We start from the raw sequence: 14,812 nt of genomic DNA, 5'->3' as shown, positions 1-14,812 counted from the left end.
GTTTGTAGCTTTGATATTGAGAATTATGTACAGGAAGATATTTCCCAGAATCCAGCACTTAGTATATGTTGAAAAAAAGTTAGTTTCCTGGCTTTACTGCCTTCCTTTCTAGATTATGCAAAGCAATTCTTTTTTTTTTTTCCCCTATTTGAAAGATTAACGAATGTCTGGCACCTACCTTTCTGCTGGGACATTACTTAAATAGTGATGCTGAAATTAGTAAGATGTAAATAAACATTGTAATTATCTAAATCCATGACTTATGGTATACTTTTTCTCATTTAATTGTATTCAACAAAGAGAAACTTGATTTAGAGTGCCAGGGGTTGCTGCAAGGGTCCATTCATTCTAGTATTTGCAGCCTGACTTCATCAAAATTTATTAAATTGGTGGAAGAAAAACCCAGTTTCCTTGGAGAATTCCTCTGGTTCCCCAAATACTTCTAGGAAGAGAATTCAAGTTGAATGGGTGGTACAGCTGCCCAGGTTTGACACTTTCAGACACTTTGTGTGAAGAATCATGGGCCCCTTTCTCCATACAGGGAATGGGCTACATTTCAACCTCTCCTTGCTCCCTTGGCTGGGTGCTTTTGTGCAGTGCGCAACGTGTTCATCAGTACATGGTTGGCCTGCCTAGTAAAAACAGCTCTGCTTGATTTTGAGCTTGCATGTGGGATTTTTCTCCTTTAGAGCTGATAGAGAGATGAAGGGAGTGGCAGGAAGAGAGGAGCCCTTGTTAGACACCTGTTGGGCTCAGGGATAGTGATTGGCAGTCGTACATATCTTTTGTATACACTCCCTACTATATCACTTTGCTGTATATGTTATTAGCAACATGTTTCAGTTAAAGAAACCAAGGCTTAGAGTCAACGATTTGCCCAAAGTCATCAGTTAATAATGAGTGGAACAGAATGAAACCAAATTATCTGTTTTAGAGCTGTTGTCCTTTCTGAGCCGTACACTGAGGTGCTGTTTCACACTTTGTATTCCATGTAGGCACATAGCTGAGTGCACACATCACCTCTTTACTCAGAAAACTGTAGAGAACGCATCCGTTTCTTTGAGTAGTGTACCACTACGTGGCCTTGCCGCATCCTCACTGTGTGAGTATGGCAGATTAATCATCTCTGCACTCGGTTTCCACATCTTTAGGGTGAGGACATGGATAGTATTAACACTGTTGAATTGCTCTGAAGATTGAATAAGGTACTTGGCAAATTCCTTAACCTCTCTGTACCTCAATTTCCTCATAGTTAAGGTGGGCTAATAATAGTAACGATCTCTTAGAATTATAGAGAGGCTAAAATGAAATAAAACCTACAATAATAAGCAATTGTTAAATAATTCTTTGATGTTATTTTTATCATTTTAAATAGGAGGAGAAAGGGATTCAGAGGGATAAAATAACTTGCTTAAAGTCACACAACTAGAAAATGATAGAGCTAGGATTTGGATTTTGAATGTGATGTTTTTGCTTATTAAACTGTCCAGAAAGAAGAAAAGAAACATAAAGAAGGAAGCACAATATAAAAAGCCAATTCCATTTATTAAGGTTTGTATGACAAGCTCCAGGCTCACCAACATGGTGAATTTTCTGACATTAAAGTAGTGAATGACTAACGCATCTTTGAATTAGCATCGAGTACTCAAGAGATACCTAAGTTCCTGGGATGCAGCTGGGATGTTTTAGGAGGATGAACTTTTCCTGTTGAGCCCAAATGGAGTCACTGTTTTATTTGTTTGTTTTTTTGTAGAATGAACCTGATGTGTTATTAGTGGTTCCCTTAGAAAATTCAGATTTGATAGCCAAGATGTAGAGACAACCTCAATGGCCCATCAATGGATGAATAAAATGTCATAGAAATATTTATAATATATAAATGTCTATACATATAATGGGAAATGATTCAGCCTTTAAAATGAAATTCTGTAATATGCGACAGAATGGAAGAATCTTGAGTGCATTATGCTAAGTGAAATAAAGAATCGGAGAGACAAATATTGTGCAATTCCACTTACAGGAAGTATCTAAAATAGTTAAATTCATAGAATGAAAATGCAGAATAGTGGTTGCCAGGGTCTGGGTGAGGGGGAAATATGGAGTTACTAATCAGTGGAAACCACATTTCAATAAAGCAAGATGAATAAGCTCTAATGTTGATGATGCCAAAAGGAGGCATGCCCACTTCACTAAATGGCCCTGGACAATCCCTCCCACCGCACAAAACATCAGGTCTCCAATTTCCTTTATCTTCTGAATTTAGAGAGAAGTGTCTTTACAAGGGGATTCCCTGGTAGCTCAGTCGTAAAGAACCTGTCTGCCAAGTAGGAGCATGCGGGTTCACTGCCTGGGTCAGGAAGATCCTGGAGAAGGGAATGGCAACCCACTCCAGTATTCTTGCCTGGGAACTCCCACGGACAGAAGAGCCTGGCAGGCTACAGTCCATGGGGTCACAAAGAGTCAGACACGACTGAGCGCTCACTGATGCACACACATCTTTATGAGACAGGCAGACACTGAAAATTGCTAAACTTTGGTCCAAATACTCCGGGTGTTTGCTGGTCATTTAAACAGTAATATTAACCTTGTCATTCCATATAGATCCTATCAAAGATGTATTGACTTCCCTTCAAAATAAGTCTTCATTTTTCTAAAAACAGTACCGACAAAAAAGGTGAGTAAGCTCTAGACATCTGCTGTATAGCTTTAGTCAATGATTCTGTATTGTACACTTAAAATTTTGTTAAGAGGGTAGATATCTCATGTTAAATGTTCTAACCCCAAGAAGGCAAAACTGAAGGTAGAAAAAAAATTCAGATTTGAGAGTGTGATCATTTTTCATCACGAAAGATCCTACTAGCTCTGGATAGTATCCTGGCCCACTTCTAACTCAAGTAATTACATTTACTTCCCCAGCACTCACAATGTCCCTGCAGTTTTAATTAAGAAATGGGGTTTGCTTTCCCTCTGTGTCACTGAACTGTGTTTCACACAGGTGTGTCCTAGTCATTTTGTAGCCAAAAGAGTGAAAACTGTAGCTTAAGCAATACTTTGTGTGTGTATACTCACTCAATCGTGTCGGACTCTTTGTGATCCCATGGGCTATAGCCCACCAGGTTCCTCTGTCCGTGGAGTTCTCTAAGCAAGAATACTGGAGTGGGTTACCATTTCCTACTCCAAACCAATACTTTATATAAACACATTGTATAGTGTGAGTTACTTGCTCTTTACCTTCAAAAATGTGTTCAAATGAGGTTAAGTCTGATGTCCATTTACAAAATTTTTCAACAGTACTAAGTCTGATAAATCACTTAATAATTCTTGCTTTATTATCTTTCATCAATGTCATATTTTTGAACTTACTAAAGTCTATTATATCATCTTCTGATTTTGAGACTTGTTTTCTAGGGATGATTTCTTGAGCTATGACATGATGAAGAAGCATTTTCTATTTTCTGAGTTCAGCAGTGACTGTTGGATGGAGTGGGTCTACCTGCCCACAGGTCCAAAATCTCAGGGACTGGGATATTCTCCTGAAGTTACTTCTCTTAATATAGTTTCACTGTGCCGAGGTTAAGACTATAGAAATTAAATACAGTCTGTTAATTCAGATCTTTGCTGAAAGGTATATTTCATCATCTTTGTCACCACTCCTGAACTTGCCATCCTGCCACTATTTATTTTAAATATTTTTATTTAATTGGAGAATAGTTGATTTACAGTGTTGTGCTAATCTCTGCTGTACAGCGAAGTGACTCACTTACACACCTATAAACGTTTTTAAAAGCATTCCTTTCCATTATGGTTTATCACAGGATATTGAATCAGCATAGAGAACAGACTTGTGGTGGTAGCCAAGGGGGAGGTGGTGGGGGAGGGAAGGACGGGGAGTTGGGGATTAGCAGATGCAAACAATCTTGTACAGAATGGATAAATAACAAGGCCCTACTGTATAGCACAAAGGAGCATATTCAACACACTGCCACTATTTAGATAGTATTATTCTACTACCGGCCATTGGGTGACTAGCGTTTCTAGTCAGTGCATTCCTGATTTCTCTTAACTAAACCATTCAGACAGTTTAATGCTCTAAAGTTTTTTTTTCTATTGCTTATTTTGGGGGTGCCATTCCAGATCTTTTATCTATTATAACTAATTTTAAAGGAAATTCCTCAAAAATAGAGAACAGTTTACTTAAAGGTTCTTATATATGTCTATGTATAGGTATATGTATTTCTGGTTATCTTGAGTGAGTGAGTGAAGTTGTGTCTGACTCTTTGCAACCCCATGGACTATAGCCCACCAGGCTCCTCCATCCATGGAATTTTCTAGGCAAGAGTACTGGAGTGGGTTGCCATTTCCTTCTTCAGGCGATCTTCCTGACCCAGGGATTGAACTCCGGGTCTCACGCATTGCAGGCAGATGCTTTACCATCTGAGCCACCAGGGAATCCTCTGGTTATCTTGGCTACTTCTATTATTAGACTTACAGTTAATTTCTAGCTGCAAGTATGTGATTTTTATCTATTTTTGGCTCTACTTGGGAGATACAAACCCAATTTGTTTTCATTTTAAGAGTATTGAGAGGGTAAAAAATACAGCAGATTTTCTTTCCAGTGAGTTTTTAAATTTTGTGACTGAGATCTAAAAATATTGTAGGAACTCTATAAAACTATATAACATCTGTTTAAGCACACTAAACCTGAACCTATGACTATGGTTAAACTCAGGACTAAATTTGCCATTTATAACCTCATATTAACATAGTCAATAGAGAATGTTTATCATGTAATGTTAGCAGGAAAAACAGAATTTAGAACACTCTGAAATCATGATAACAATATGTTATTAACATTAATTTGTATGCCAACTGAAAAAACAGTGAAAGAAAGTAATACACTAACCACGTAATGGTGGATGTTTCTGGATTATAGCATTACTGTGTGAGTTTAATTTCATCTTTCAGTCCTTTTGTATTTTCCAAAATTTCTGCAATGGATATGTATTACTTTAAAAATAAAGGCATTTCAAAACGTTATACCGAGGATACATCATTTTATTAAAAGTTATTCTGGATTTAAAGAAATGGTTTGTATAAGTTGTAGTGTTTTATATGTAAATTTCTAGTTACACCTGGTTTAAATTTGTTAACTACGAAGCTAAAAGAAGCTTTAACAATAAAAAGAATGACTGGGTACAGTAATGGTAACTTTTATGACTGTAGTTCTCGGGGAAGTATAAGCTATCCACGTGAATTATCTCATTTTCTTCTGTGTTGATTATGTCTCTCTCGCCTCCTGTAAGCAAGAGGGGCATTGACAGCCATTGACTCTTAGGTTTGGCCCAGGGGTCAGGTGGTCCAGTTGGTAAAGAATGCGCCTGCCAACACAGGAGTCACAAGAGATGTGGGTTCTATCCTTGGGTCGGGAAGATCCCCTGGAGTAGGAAATGGCAACCCACTCCAGTATTTGTGCCTGGAAAAATTCCATGAATAGAGGAGCTTGGCGGGCTACAGTCCATGGGGTTGCGAAGAGTCAGACAAGTCTGAGCTCACGCTTGCGTGCACATGCACACACACACACACACACCCGCCCCCAACACACACACAGAGTTACTAAATATTAGGCAGGAAACTGGATCCCCGTCTGAGTGAGTGAGTGAAGTCGCTCAGTTGTGTCCGACTCCTTGTGACCCCATGGACTATAACCTACCTACCAGGCTCCTCCCTCCATGGGATACTCCAGGCAAGAGTACTGGAGTGGGTTGCCATTTCCTTCTCCAGGGGATCTTCCCTACCCAGGAAACGAACCTAGGAGACGCTTTAACCTTTGAGCCACCAGGGAAGCCCTAGTTTTCCAATATTTCTCAGTAGGAGTAGGTGAGAAAACGACATCTTTTTTTTTTTTTTAAAAGAAAATCATCACGAAGGCCTTTTGCGCTCTTTGTGCTACTTTTCTTCCTTCCGGCTTCTGCCCTGTCTAGATAAAGAAAGCACACCAACATCGCAGTGCCTGTTATATGCTAGGAACACGCTGGACCCTGGACATCTATTTGCTCATCTAATATTCCCCAAGAACCCTGGCATATGGATAGCCTGATCCTTATTACACAAATGAAATCTCTCTAGATTTGTTTGTGGTGCTTGAGAATTGTGGATATAGAGTTGAACCCACTCTTACATTTTGGTCTTGCCACACAGCTTGTGAGATCTTAGTTCCCTGACCAGGGATTAAACCTGTCTTCAGCAGTGAAAGTACGGTGGTCCTAACACTGGACCGCCAGGGAATTCCCTAAACCAGCTTCTGACTCTTAACGCTTAGGCACAGTGAGAACTAAGTGCCAGGAAAGCCACAGTCAAGGAAGAAGGAGCAGAACGCTCAAGCTGAAGTGTGGCCACTTACACAGAACTGTTGTTCAGTCACTCAGTCATGTCCAAGTCTTTGAGACCTCATGGACTGCAGCACGCCAGGCTGCCCTGTCCTGCACCATTGCCCGAAGCCTGCTTAAACTCATGTCCATTGACTCAGTGATGCCATTCAACCATCTCATCCTCTGTCATTCCCTTCTTTTCCTGCCTTCAATCTTTCCCAGCATCAGGGTCTTTTCAAATGAGTCAGCTTTTCACATCAGGTGGCCAGCGTATTGGAGCTTCAGCTTCATCGTCAGTCCTTCCAGTGAATATTCAGGATTGATTTCCTTTAGGATGGACTGGTTGGATTTCCTTGCAGTCCAAGGGACTCTCAAGTGTCTTCTCCAACACCACAGTTCAAAAGCATCAATTCTTTGGTGCTCAGCCTTCTTAATGGTCCAACTCTCACATCCATTCATGACTACTGGAAAAACCATAGCTTTGACTAGATGGCCTTTGTTGGCAAAGTGATGTCTCTGCTTTTTAATGTGCTGTTTAGCTTTATCATAGCTTTCTTCCAAGGAGCAAGAATCTTTTAATTTCATGGCTGCAGTTACCATCTGCAGTGATTTTGGAACCCAAGAAAATAGTCTGTCATTGTTTTCATTGTTTCCCCGTCTATTTGCCATGGAACCAGATGCCATGATCTTGTTCTTTTTGAGTGTTGAGTTTTAAGCCAATTTTTAACTCTCCTCTTTCATCTTTATCAAGAAGCTCTTTAGTTCCTCTTTGTTTTCTGCCATAAGGGTGGTGTCATCTGAGTTACTGATATTTCTCTTGGCAATCTTGATTCCAGCTTGTGTTTCATCCAGCCTGGCATTTCACATGATGTACCCTGCATATAAGTTAAACAAGCAGGATGACAATATACAGCCTTGACGTACTCCTTTCCCAGTTTGGAACGTCTGTTGTTCCATGTCTGGTTCTAACTGTTGCTTCTTGATGTGCATACAGGTTTCTCAGGAGGCAGAATTCGTTGTGATCCACACAGTCAAAGACTTTGGCATAGTCAAAGAAGCAGAAGTAGATGTTTTTTCTGGAGCTCTCCTGCTTTTCCTTTGATCCAACGGATGTTGGCAACTGATCTCTGATTCCTCTGCCTTTTCTAAATTCAGCTTGAACATCTGGAAGTTCTCGGTTCACATACTGTTGAAGCCTTCCTTGGAGAATTTTGAGCATTACTTTGCTGGAGTGTGAAATGAGTGCAATTGTGTGGTAGTTTGAACATTGCTGACATTGCCTTTCTTTGGGACTGAAATGAAAACTGACCTTTTCCAGTCCTGTGGTCACTGCTGAGTTTTCCAAATTTGCTGGCATATTGAGTTGCAGCACTTTCACAGCATCATCTTGTAGGATTTGAAATAGCTCAGCTGGAATTCCATCACCTTCACAAGCTTTGTTCATAGTGATTGTTCCTAAGCCCACTTGACTTTGGACTACAGGCTCTCTGGCTCTAGGTGAATGATCAGACCATCGTGATTATCTGGGTCATGACGATTTTTTTTTTGTATAGTTCTTCTGTGTATTCTTGCCACCTCTTTTTAATACCTTCTGCCTCTGTTAAGTACATACCATTTCTGTCCTTTATTGTGCACATCTTTGCATGAAATGTTCCCTTGGTATCTCTAATTTTCTTGAAGAGATCTCTAGTCTTTACCATTCTTTTTCCCCTCTTTATTTCTTGCATTGATCACTTAGGAAGGCTTATCTCTCCTTGCTGTTCTTTGGAACTCTGCATTCAGATGGGTGTATCTTTCCTTTTCTCCTTGGCCCGCTGCTTAGATTAAATCACTGTCTGTTTTATTGTTGTAGGTGTGTGCTCAGTCGCTTGGTTGTGTATGACTTTTTGCGACCTCATGGACTATATAGCCTGCCAGGTTCCTCTGTCCATGGAATTTTTCAGGCAAGAATACTGGAGTGGGTTGCCATTTTCTTCTCCAGGGGATCTTCCCGACCCAGGGATTGAACCCATGTCTCTGGCATCTCCTGCACTGGCAGGCGGATTCTTTACCCCTGAGCCCCCTGGGAAGACATTTATTGTTGTATATTACTGTAAATAAGCATCGATCCTTAAGCAGTTGATTTAATGAAGATTAGGCAACAAGCTTGCTCTTCTTTCCTGTTTTTTGTTCATTTTGGTCTCCCTGTGGCTAGTTTTCTTAAAGTTTCAGTGATGGTAGGGCATGTCATTATACCTCTCACAGTTTTCTAGGCTCTGAAATTAGTCAGTTATCTTAGTTAACCTCAGAAATTCCTCCCATCTCTCTAATTCTATTATTGCATGATTTTTATAGTAATGTGTCATGTGTGACTCAGGTTTCCAGCTTGGACCATGCAGTTATAAGGCATTTGTTAGTGAGTCCTTGTACCTGACATGGAAAGAACACTTTCATGGACCTTGAGTCAACATGAGCCTCTTGCTTGCAAGGCTGACTTGTCGGAGATTTTTTGCTTACTGGGAAGGTGATCCGTCCCTTTGCACAAGGATGAGTGTGGATCCTACAGTGCTATTGCATTGTGTTCTCCCAGGACAGGCTCGGCTCAGCTAATAAGAGGTTGCTTGGTGTGACTCAGATTTCAACACTTGCACTATTATTATAACCCAGTCTGTCTTCTGGAGCCTAAGTTATAGTGAAATAAGACATTATTATTCTTTCTTTTAAAAAATAATTTATTTATTTATGACTGTGCAGGGTCTTCATTGCTATGCACGGGCTTTCTCTAGTTGTGCTGAGCAGGGGCTACTCTCTGGTTGTGATGTGTGGGCTTCTCATTGCTGTAGCTTCTCTTGTTGAGGAGCACGGGCTTCAGTAATTGCTGGTAGGGGCTCAGTGGATGGGGCCCCTGGGCTCTAGAGCACAGGCTCAATAGTTGTGGCGCACGGATTTAGTTGCTCCACGGCATGTGGGATCTTCCTGGGTCAGGAATCAAACTCATGTCTCCTGCTTTGGCAGAAAGAAAGTAAAAGTGTTAGTTGTTCAGTCATGTCTGACTCTTTGCTACCCCTTTGTAGCCTGCCAGATTCCTCTGTCCATGGAATTCTCCAGGCAGGAATACTGGAGTGGGTTGCCTTTCACTTCTCCAGGGGATCTTCCTGACCCAGGGATTAAACCCAGGTCTCCCACATTGCAGGCAGATGCTTTACCCTCTGAGTTACCAGGGAAGCCTGACAGTATTATTTTTAAAAATAATTTTTTTAATCAGTGCAGTGTAAAGGATTAACTGTGTCAGCATCTTTCTTTTTTTTTTTGTACCACTGTGGCCTTTCCCACTGCTTTTATATTTGTTGTTTCTTTTGATTTTGTTAAAACTTTTGATACTCCATCATTTCTTTGTATCAGACATCATGATCTCAAGAGCAGAGCAAGTGTACCCAGGGGTGACCTGGGACTGTGCCTTTGTTTCCAGAACTCAGGAAATCTTTTGCCTTCCTGTCGTCATGTGTGTCAACATTCTCTTTAGATTCCCTTCTCTTGAGTGAACATACCCACAAAGGAGAGGTATTTGGAATCTGTGGCTGTCATAAATGAATACAAAGCACGCTGTTAATGAGAAATTCCTTGTGACTTCTAAATAGGCATAGTAATAACCCTATTGTATGGATTTGAAGCCTATCATTTTTAGTGACTATGCATGCAGGCATGAAAATTCCTTTTATTTGATCATGGCTTGTAACTTGTCTCTTGAGGAACTAGTGAAGAGCAATGCACAAAGAATATGTTTTATGTGATGCCAGTTAAAATAGCACTAGTCAGCCTCATAATGAATCATTTGACCTCCTTGGACATCCATTTCATCATCCATGAAATGTGGAAACAGGTCTGGAACAGAGTTTCTCAGATCAGTATACAGTACTGAGATTTGGGTTAGTTTATTCTTTCTTGTGGGGCCAGGGCTGTTCTGGGTATTGTTGGGTTCTTTATATATATCTATATATTTAGATTGAGGGTAGGAGGAGAAGGGGACGACAGAGGATGAGATGGTTGGATGACATCACTGATTCAATGGACATGGGTTGGGTGGACTCTGGGAGTTGGTGATGGACAGGGAGGCCTGGTGTGCTGTGGTTCATGCGGTCGCAAAGAGTCGGACACAACTAAGTGACTGAACTGAACTGATATACATATTTAAGATTTCTTTGATATGGGCCACTTTTAAAGTCTTTGTTGAATTTGTTATAATATTGCTTCTTTTTTATGCTTTGGGGTTTTCTTTGACCCCAAGGTGTGTGGGATCTTAGTTCTCCAACCAGGGATCGAATCTGCCACCCCTACACTGGAAGGTGAAGTCTTAACCACTGGACCACCAGGGAAGGCCCCTATTGGATGTTTAGAAGCAATCCTGGCCCCTACCCACTAGATGTCAGTAGCACCCCTCTAGTCGTGATGAACAAAAATGTCTCTGTATACTGCCAAAATTGCCCCTGTGGAGAACTACTGGTTTAGAATCACCTTTTAAAGGTATATTCAAACTGTCAAAGGGTATGATTCAAAATATCAAGCATTGTGGTATTATGAACATAATAATTACGAGTGCTAAGTCGCTTCAGTTGTTTGTCCTACTCTTTGCAACCATATGGACTATAGCCCACTAGGCTCCTCTGTCCATGGGACTCTCCAGTTAGGAATACTGGCATGGGTTGCCACTTCCTCCTCCAGGGCATCGTTTTGACTTAGGGATCAAGCCTGTGTCTCCTATGTCTCCTGCACTGGCAGACGGGTTCTTTACCACTAGCGCCACCTGGGAAGCCCAATAATTACGAGTCTTGTGATAAAAATTACTTCAGTGGAGGGATGGGAATGACCAGAGTTTATTTTACTTTTCCCTCTTTGGAAGGCTTTCTTGATAAAGTTAAAATATTGCTATGAGTTTGTTCCTTTTGTTCAAGTTTGATGACTCAGTTATTGAGGTGCGAGGGAGGCTACAGGAGAAAAGCCTTTGAACAAACAGGAGGCTTCTGGGTGAATGGTTTCTGAACATAGTCATTAAAGGTAACCTAGCACATGACTGACACTCTTAAATATCTGTTGAATGAATGGATGATGAGTAGCTGGACAGGTGAATGAAATCTACCATTTCTAGCCCATGTGGCTTTAGGAACAGTATTTCATGTGTGACACCTAAAAACGGTGGCTTTGAAAGCAAAGGAAGGAGGTCATTGGATGTGAGAACTCAGAGCCCCTTCATCCTTCCGTGGGTTCCCTCTGGGTACCTGGCTGCCTCTGCCTTTCCTTAGCCATCTCCTTATGCTTCTCCCTCTGGCCCTATATATCCTTACTTGACTTTTTTGCCCTGAACTGATTTTATTTGTGTTTTCCACATTGCATCATTTCTTTGAATCAGAAATCATGATCTCATGAGAAAATAGAACCTATCATGTTTGCCGGTGAGTCCGCGTCTGCTCATTCTTTTCTTAACGCTTTTGGCAGGGCTGGGTCTTCGTTGCTGGCTGTGGGCCCTAGTTTCGGGGGTGGGCAGGTACTCTCTAGTGGCAGTGTATGGGCTTCTCGTTGTGGTGGCTTCTCGTTGAGGAGCACGGGCTCTAGGGCACATAGACTCAGTAGTTGTGGTGCACAGCTTTGTTGCCCCTCTGCTTGTGGAATCTTCACAGACCAGGGATCAAACCCATGTCCCATGAACCGGCAGGCTGATTCTTAACCAGTGGGCCACTAGGGAAGTCCCACATCTGGGCATTCTTGAGGGAAGGAGAGTTTAATTGTTCTTCTCTGGTTGTCTGAATCAAACCAGTGCTCTGATTCCTGATGGTCTTCAAAAATCCACCTTCTTTTGATATTCTAGAGTCCCTTGTCTTTCTTTGATAATTTATTCCAGAGCAAAGGCTTTTGGTCAAAGGAACTTGTGTTGACAGCTCTGATTGATGGATTCCATATTAATGTCCTCATCACAATATTATTAATTTGGCACAAACATATTTCTTCCATTTTACAGTTAAAGAAACTGAGGCCTCAATTTGTTACGATATAGAGCCAAGTGTTTGCAGTGAGTGAGTAGTTTAGTTCTATGAAGGTTAGAACTTCTGAGCTCAGATTACCAAGATGGAGGGTGAAATTGAGGCATGATAAATAATATGACACAAATGTACTAAGTTTGTAGTATGGGAAAATCGAAAAATGTTTTCTTTCTGTTCTGTTTTAAAGTCACGAAAATAATTGTCTAGGATGCTACTTCCTGGTACCATGGCTTTGATTTCATGGGGACATATTCTCTAAAACGGACACCTTACTTAACCTCAAGAACTGTCCTGTGAATTTTATTTTGGCAAACGTTAACGGCTCATGATCTGCTTCTCTCTTTTAGGCCCTCTCTGACCATGCCGCATAGGAATCTGACAGGAAGCTGCAATGTTAATTGTGGCTGTAAAACACATGAATATGAGCCAGTCTGTGGATCGGATGGAATTACATACTTTAACCCTTGTCTGGCTGGCTGTGTTAATAGTGGGAATGTGAGCACCGGGGTGAGTATATTTCACAAGCTTCTGTAGTGTTAGATTTTGTATGCAAACAAAAGGCTTCAGTCTCCCTTTTCCAAAAACTTCGAACAAGATACACGCTATTTTCTGTCAAGGGCTTTCCAGGAGGCTCAGTGGGTAAAGACTCCTCCTGCCACGCAGGAGGCACAGGAGGTGCAGGCTTGGTTCTTGAGTCGGAGGACCCCCTGGAGGAGGGCGTGGCAACCCACTCAGCATTCTTGCCTGGAGAATCCCATGGACAGAGGAGCCTGGCAGGCCACAGTCCATGGGGTCACAAAGAGTTGGACACGACTACAGCAACTGAGCATGAATGCACATGTGCTTCTGTCAAAAACCCAGAGGAAAGGAAATTATGCAATAAATACTATTATTTTATTTCCCAGGGATAATTGGAGTTTGTTAATATCATGATCTGATTCCACATCATTCCCCTCTAGTGACTTCCTGTGCCAACCCAGTGAAACTTGATAAGGTCGAGTGCTGGATGTCTCCTTTGCTACTCCAACAGGGCCCTTGTGATGATGGATGTGAAGGTCGAGATGACCATGCTCTGTGCTGCCAGAAGAGAATAGGAGGGCACCTCCCCTGCTCAGAGCCTGGGAACGTGGGCAGTGGCTGTTTTTCATAGACTATCAATTCAGATTTTTTTTTTAAACATTCAGCGTAAAGTTATTTCTGTCCGTTCAAGAATAGGGTATTTTGAGAATTCACTTTCCCGTGAATTATAAATAGGCAGTAATACTGTGGGAGAAGGTTTTCATATTCTACTCCGTTCTTTATTGAGCCTGGTTCCATTCTTTGCATAATAACAGACTGTAGGCGGCTGCTTTCATTGAAAGGTTAAGGTGCCTTTGTTTGTTCTGTGCAGGTGATATGGGATGATACCGTTGACTGCATGTCTTGGGGATGTCATATTTGATCTCTGAGTTTTAAACTATGGTGATGAATTGAGATTCCTCTTGCTGGCTCCTCATTATATAACTGGTGAGCTGCAGGGTGTGACTGAATTGAAAGGGACAATGAGACCTGCTCTTCGAATGAGGGCCACAGACCAGAGGACTCACTCACCCCCGGGGAAGGACTTAGCCACTGAGTCCTCTGGTCTGTGGCCCTCATTCATACAAAGAGGCCCACAGTCCTTGGAGCACAGGTGGCCACGCAGCTCCCCATCTTCATATTTGTGCCTCCTGCTTCTCTGGGTGGCTGAGAGGTCACAATGACAGTGAGCTCAGCTGATGTCCATTCAGTAAAAGCAGCATAATAGGCAGAAAGGTCCATTGGCTGTTTCGTTTGAGACATTTTTTGAGTCCCTTGTATTAGCCGGTTTCAAATGAAATAACCAGTGGTACATTTACTAGTGTTGCTACTGAAGTCGTTATGGTTGCATTGTGAATTCTCTGCATTTATTTAACAGATATTTACATTTGATCCTACACTGTTTCAGGGTTTTGCTAAGCACTCTGGTGAGCACAAATAAAAATAAGGTTTAGTTCCTGTTTTCCAGGGGCTTCTCTGTTTGGAGAGCCCAAGAATGAACATCCATTGAAACAGCATCTGATTATGACCTCAAATGAGGATATGGAACTTGGCTGTACTTGTGCACAGTTGCATCAGACTCTTTGCAACTCCATGGACTGTAGCCCGCCAGACTCCTCTGTCCCTGGGATTTTCCAGGCAAGAATACCAGAGTGGGTTGCCATTTCCTACTCCAGGGGGTCTTCCCAACCCAGGGGTTGAACCTCGGTCTCCTGCACTGGCAGATGGGTTCTTTTCCACCTTGCCACGTGGGTAGCCCTTATGGAACATGACTAGTATAGAATTGAGTATTGGAGGCTTCTGATCAAAGTTTAAACAACCCTGAGCAGCAGATTTTGATGAACATGAATAGTATAGAATTGAGTATTGGAGGCT

General features: G+C 41.6%; 1 protein-coding gene across 2 annotated transcripts in view; it reads left to right on the top strand.

Annotated features, from left to right (window-relative positions):
* Nucleotides 1-14,812, top strand: part of SLCO5A1 (solute carrier organic anion transporter family member 5A1) — a 151,777-nt gene that overhangs the window by 125,312 nt on the left and 11,653 nt on the right. For both annotated transcript variants that reach the window (XM_069601035.1, XM_069601036.1), the window contains exon 7: nucleotides 12,727-12,886. In XM_069601035.1, coding sequence (XP_069457136.1) covers nucleotides 12,727-12,886 — 160 coding nt within the window. The remainder of the gene's footprint in view (nucleotides 1-12,726; nucleotides 12,887-14,812) is intronic.

Source organism: Ovis canadensis, chromosome 9 (genome assembly GCF_042477335.2).
Source record: "Ovis canadensis isolate MfBH-ARS-UI-01 breed Bighorn chromosome 9, ARS-UI_OviCan_v2, whole genome shotgun sequence".
Lineage (NCBI taxonomy): Eukaryota > Metazoa > Chordata > Mammalia > Artiodactyla > Bovidae > Ovis > Ovis canadensis.
The sequence above is the reverse complement of the archived record's forward strand: the minus strand, read 5'-3'. Positions and strand labels throughout refer to the sequence as shown.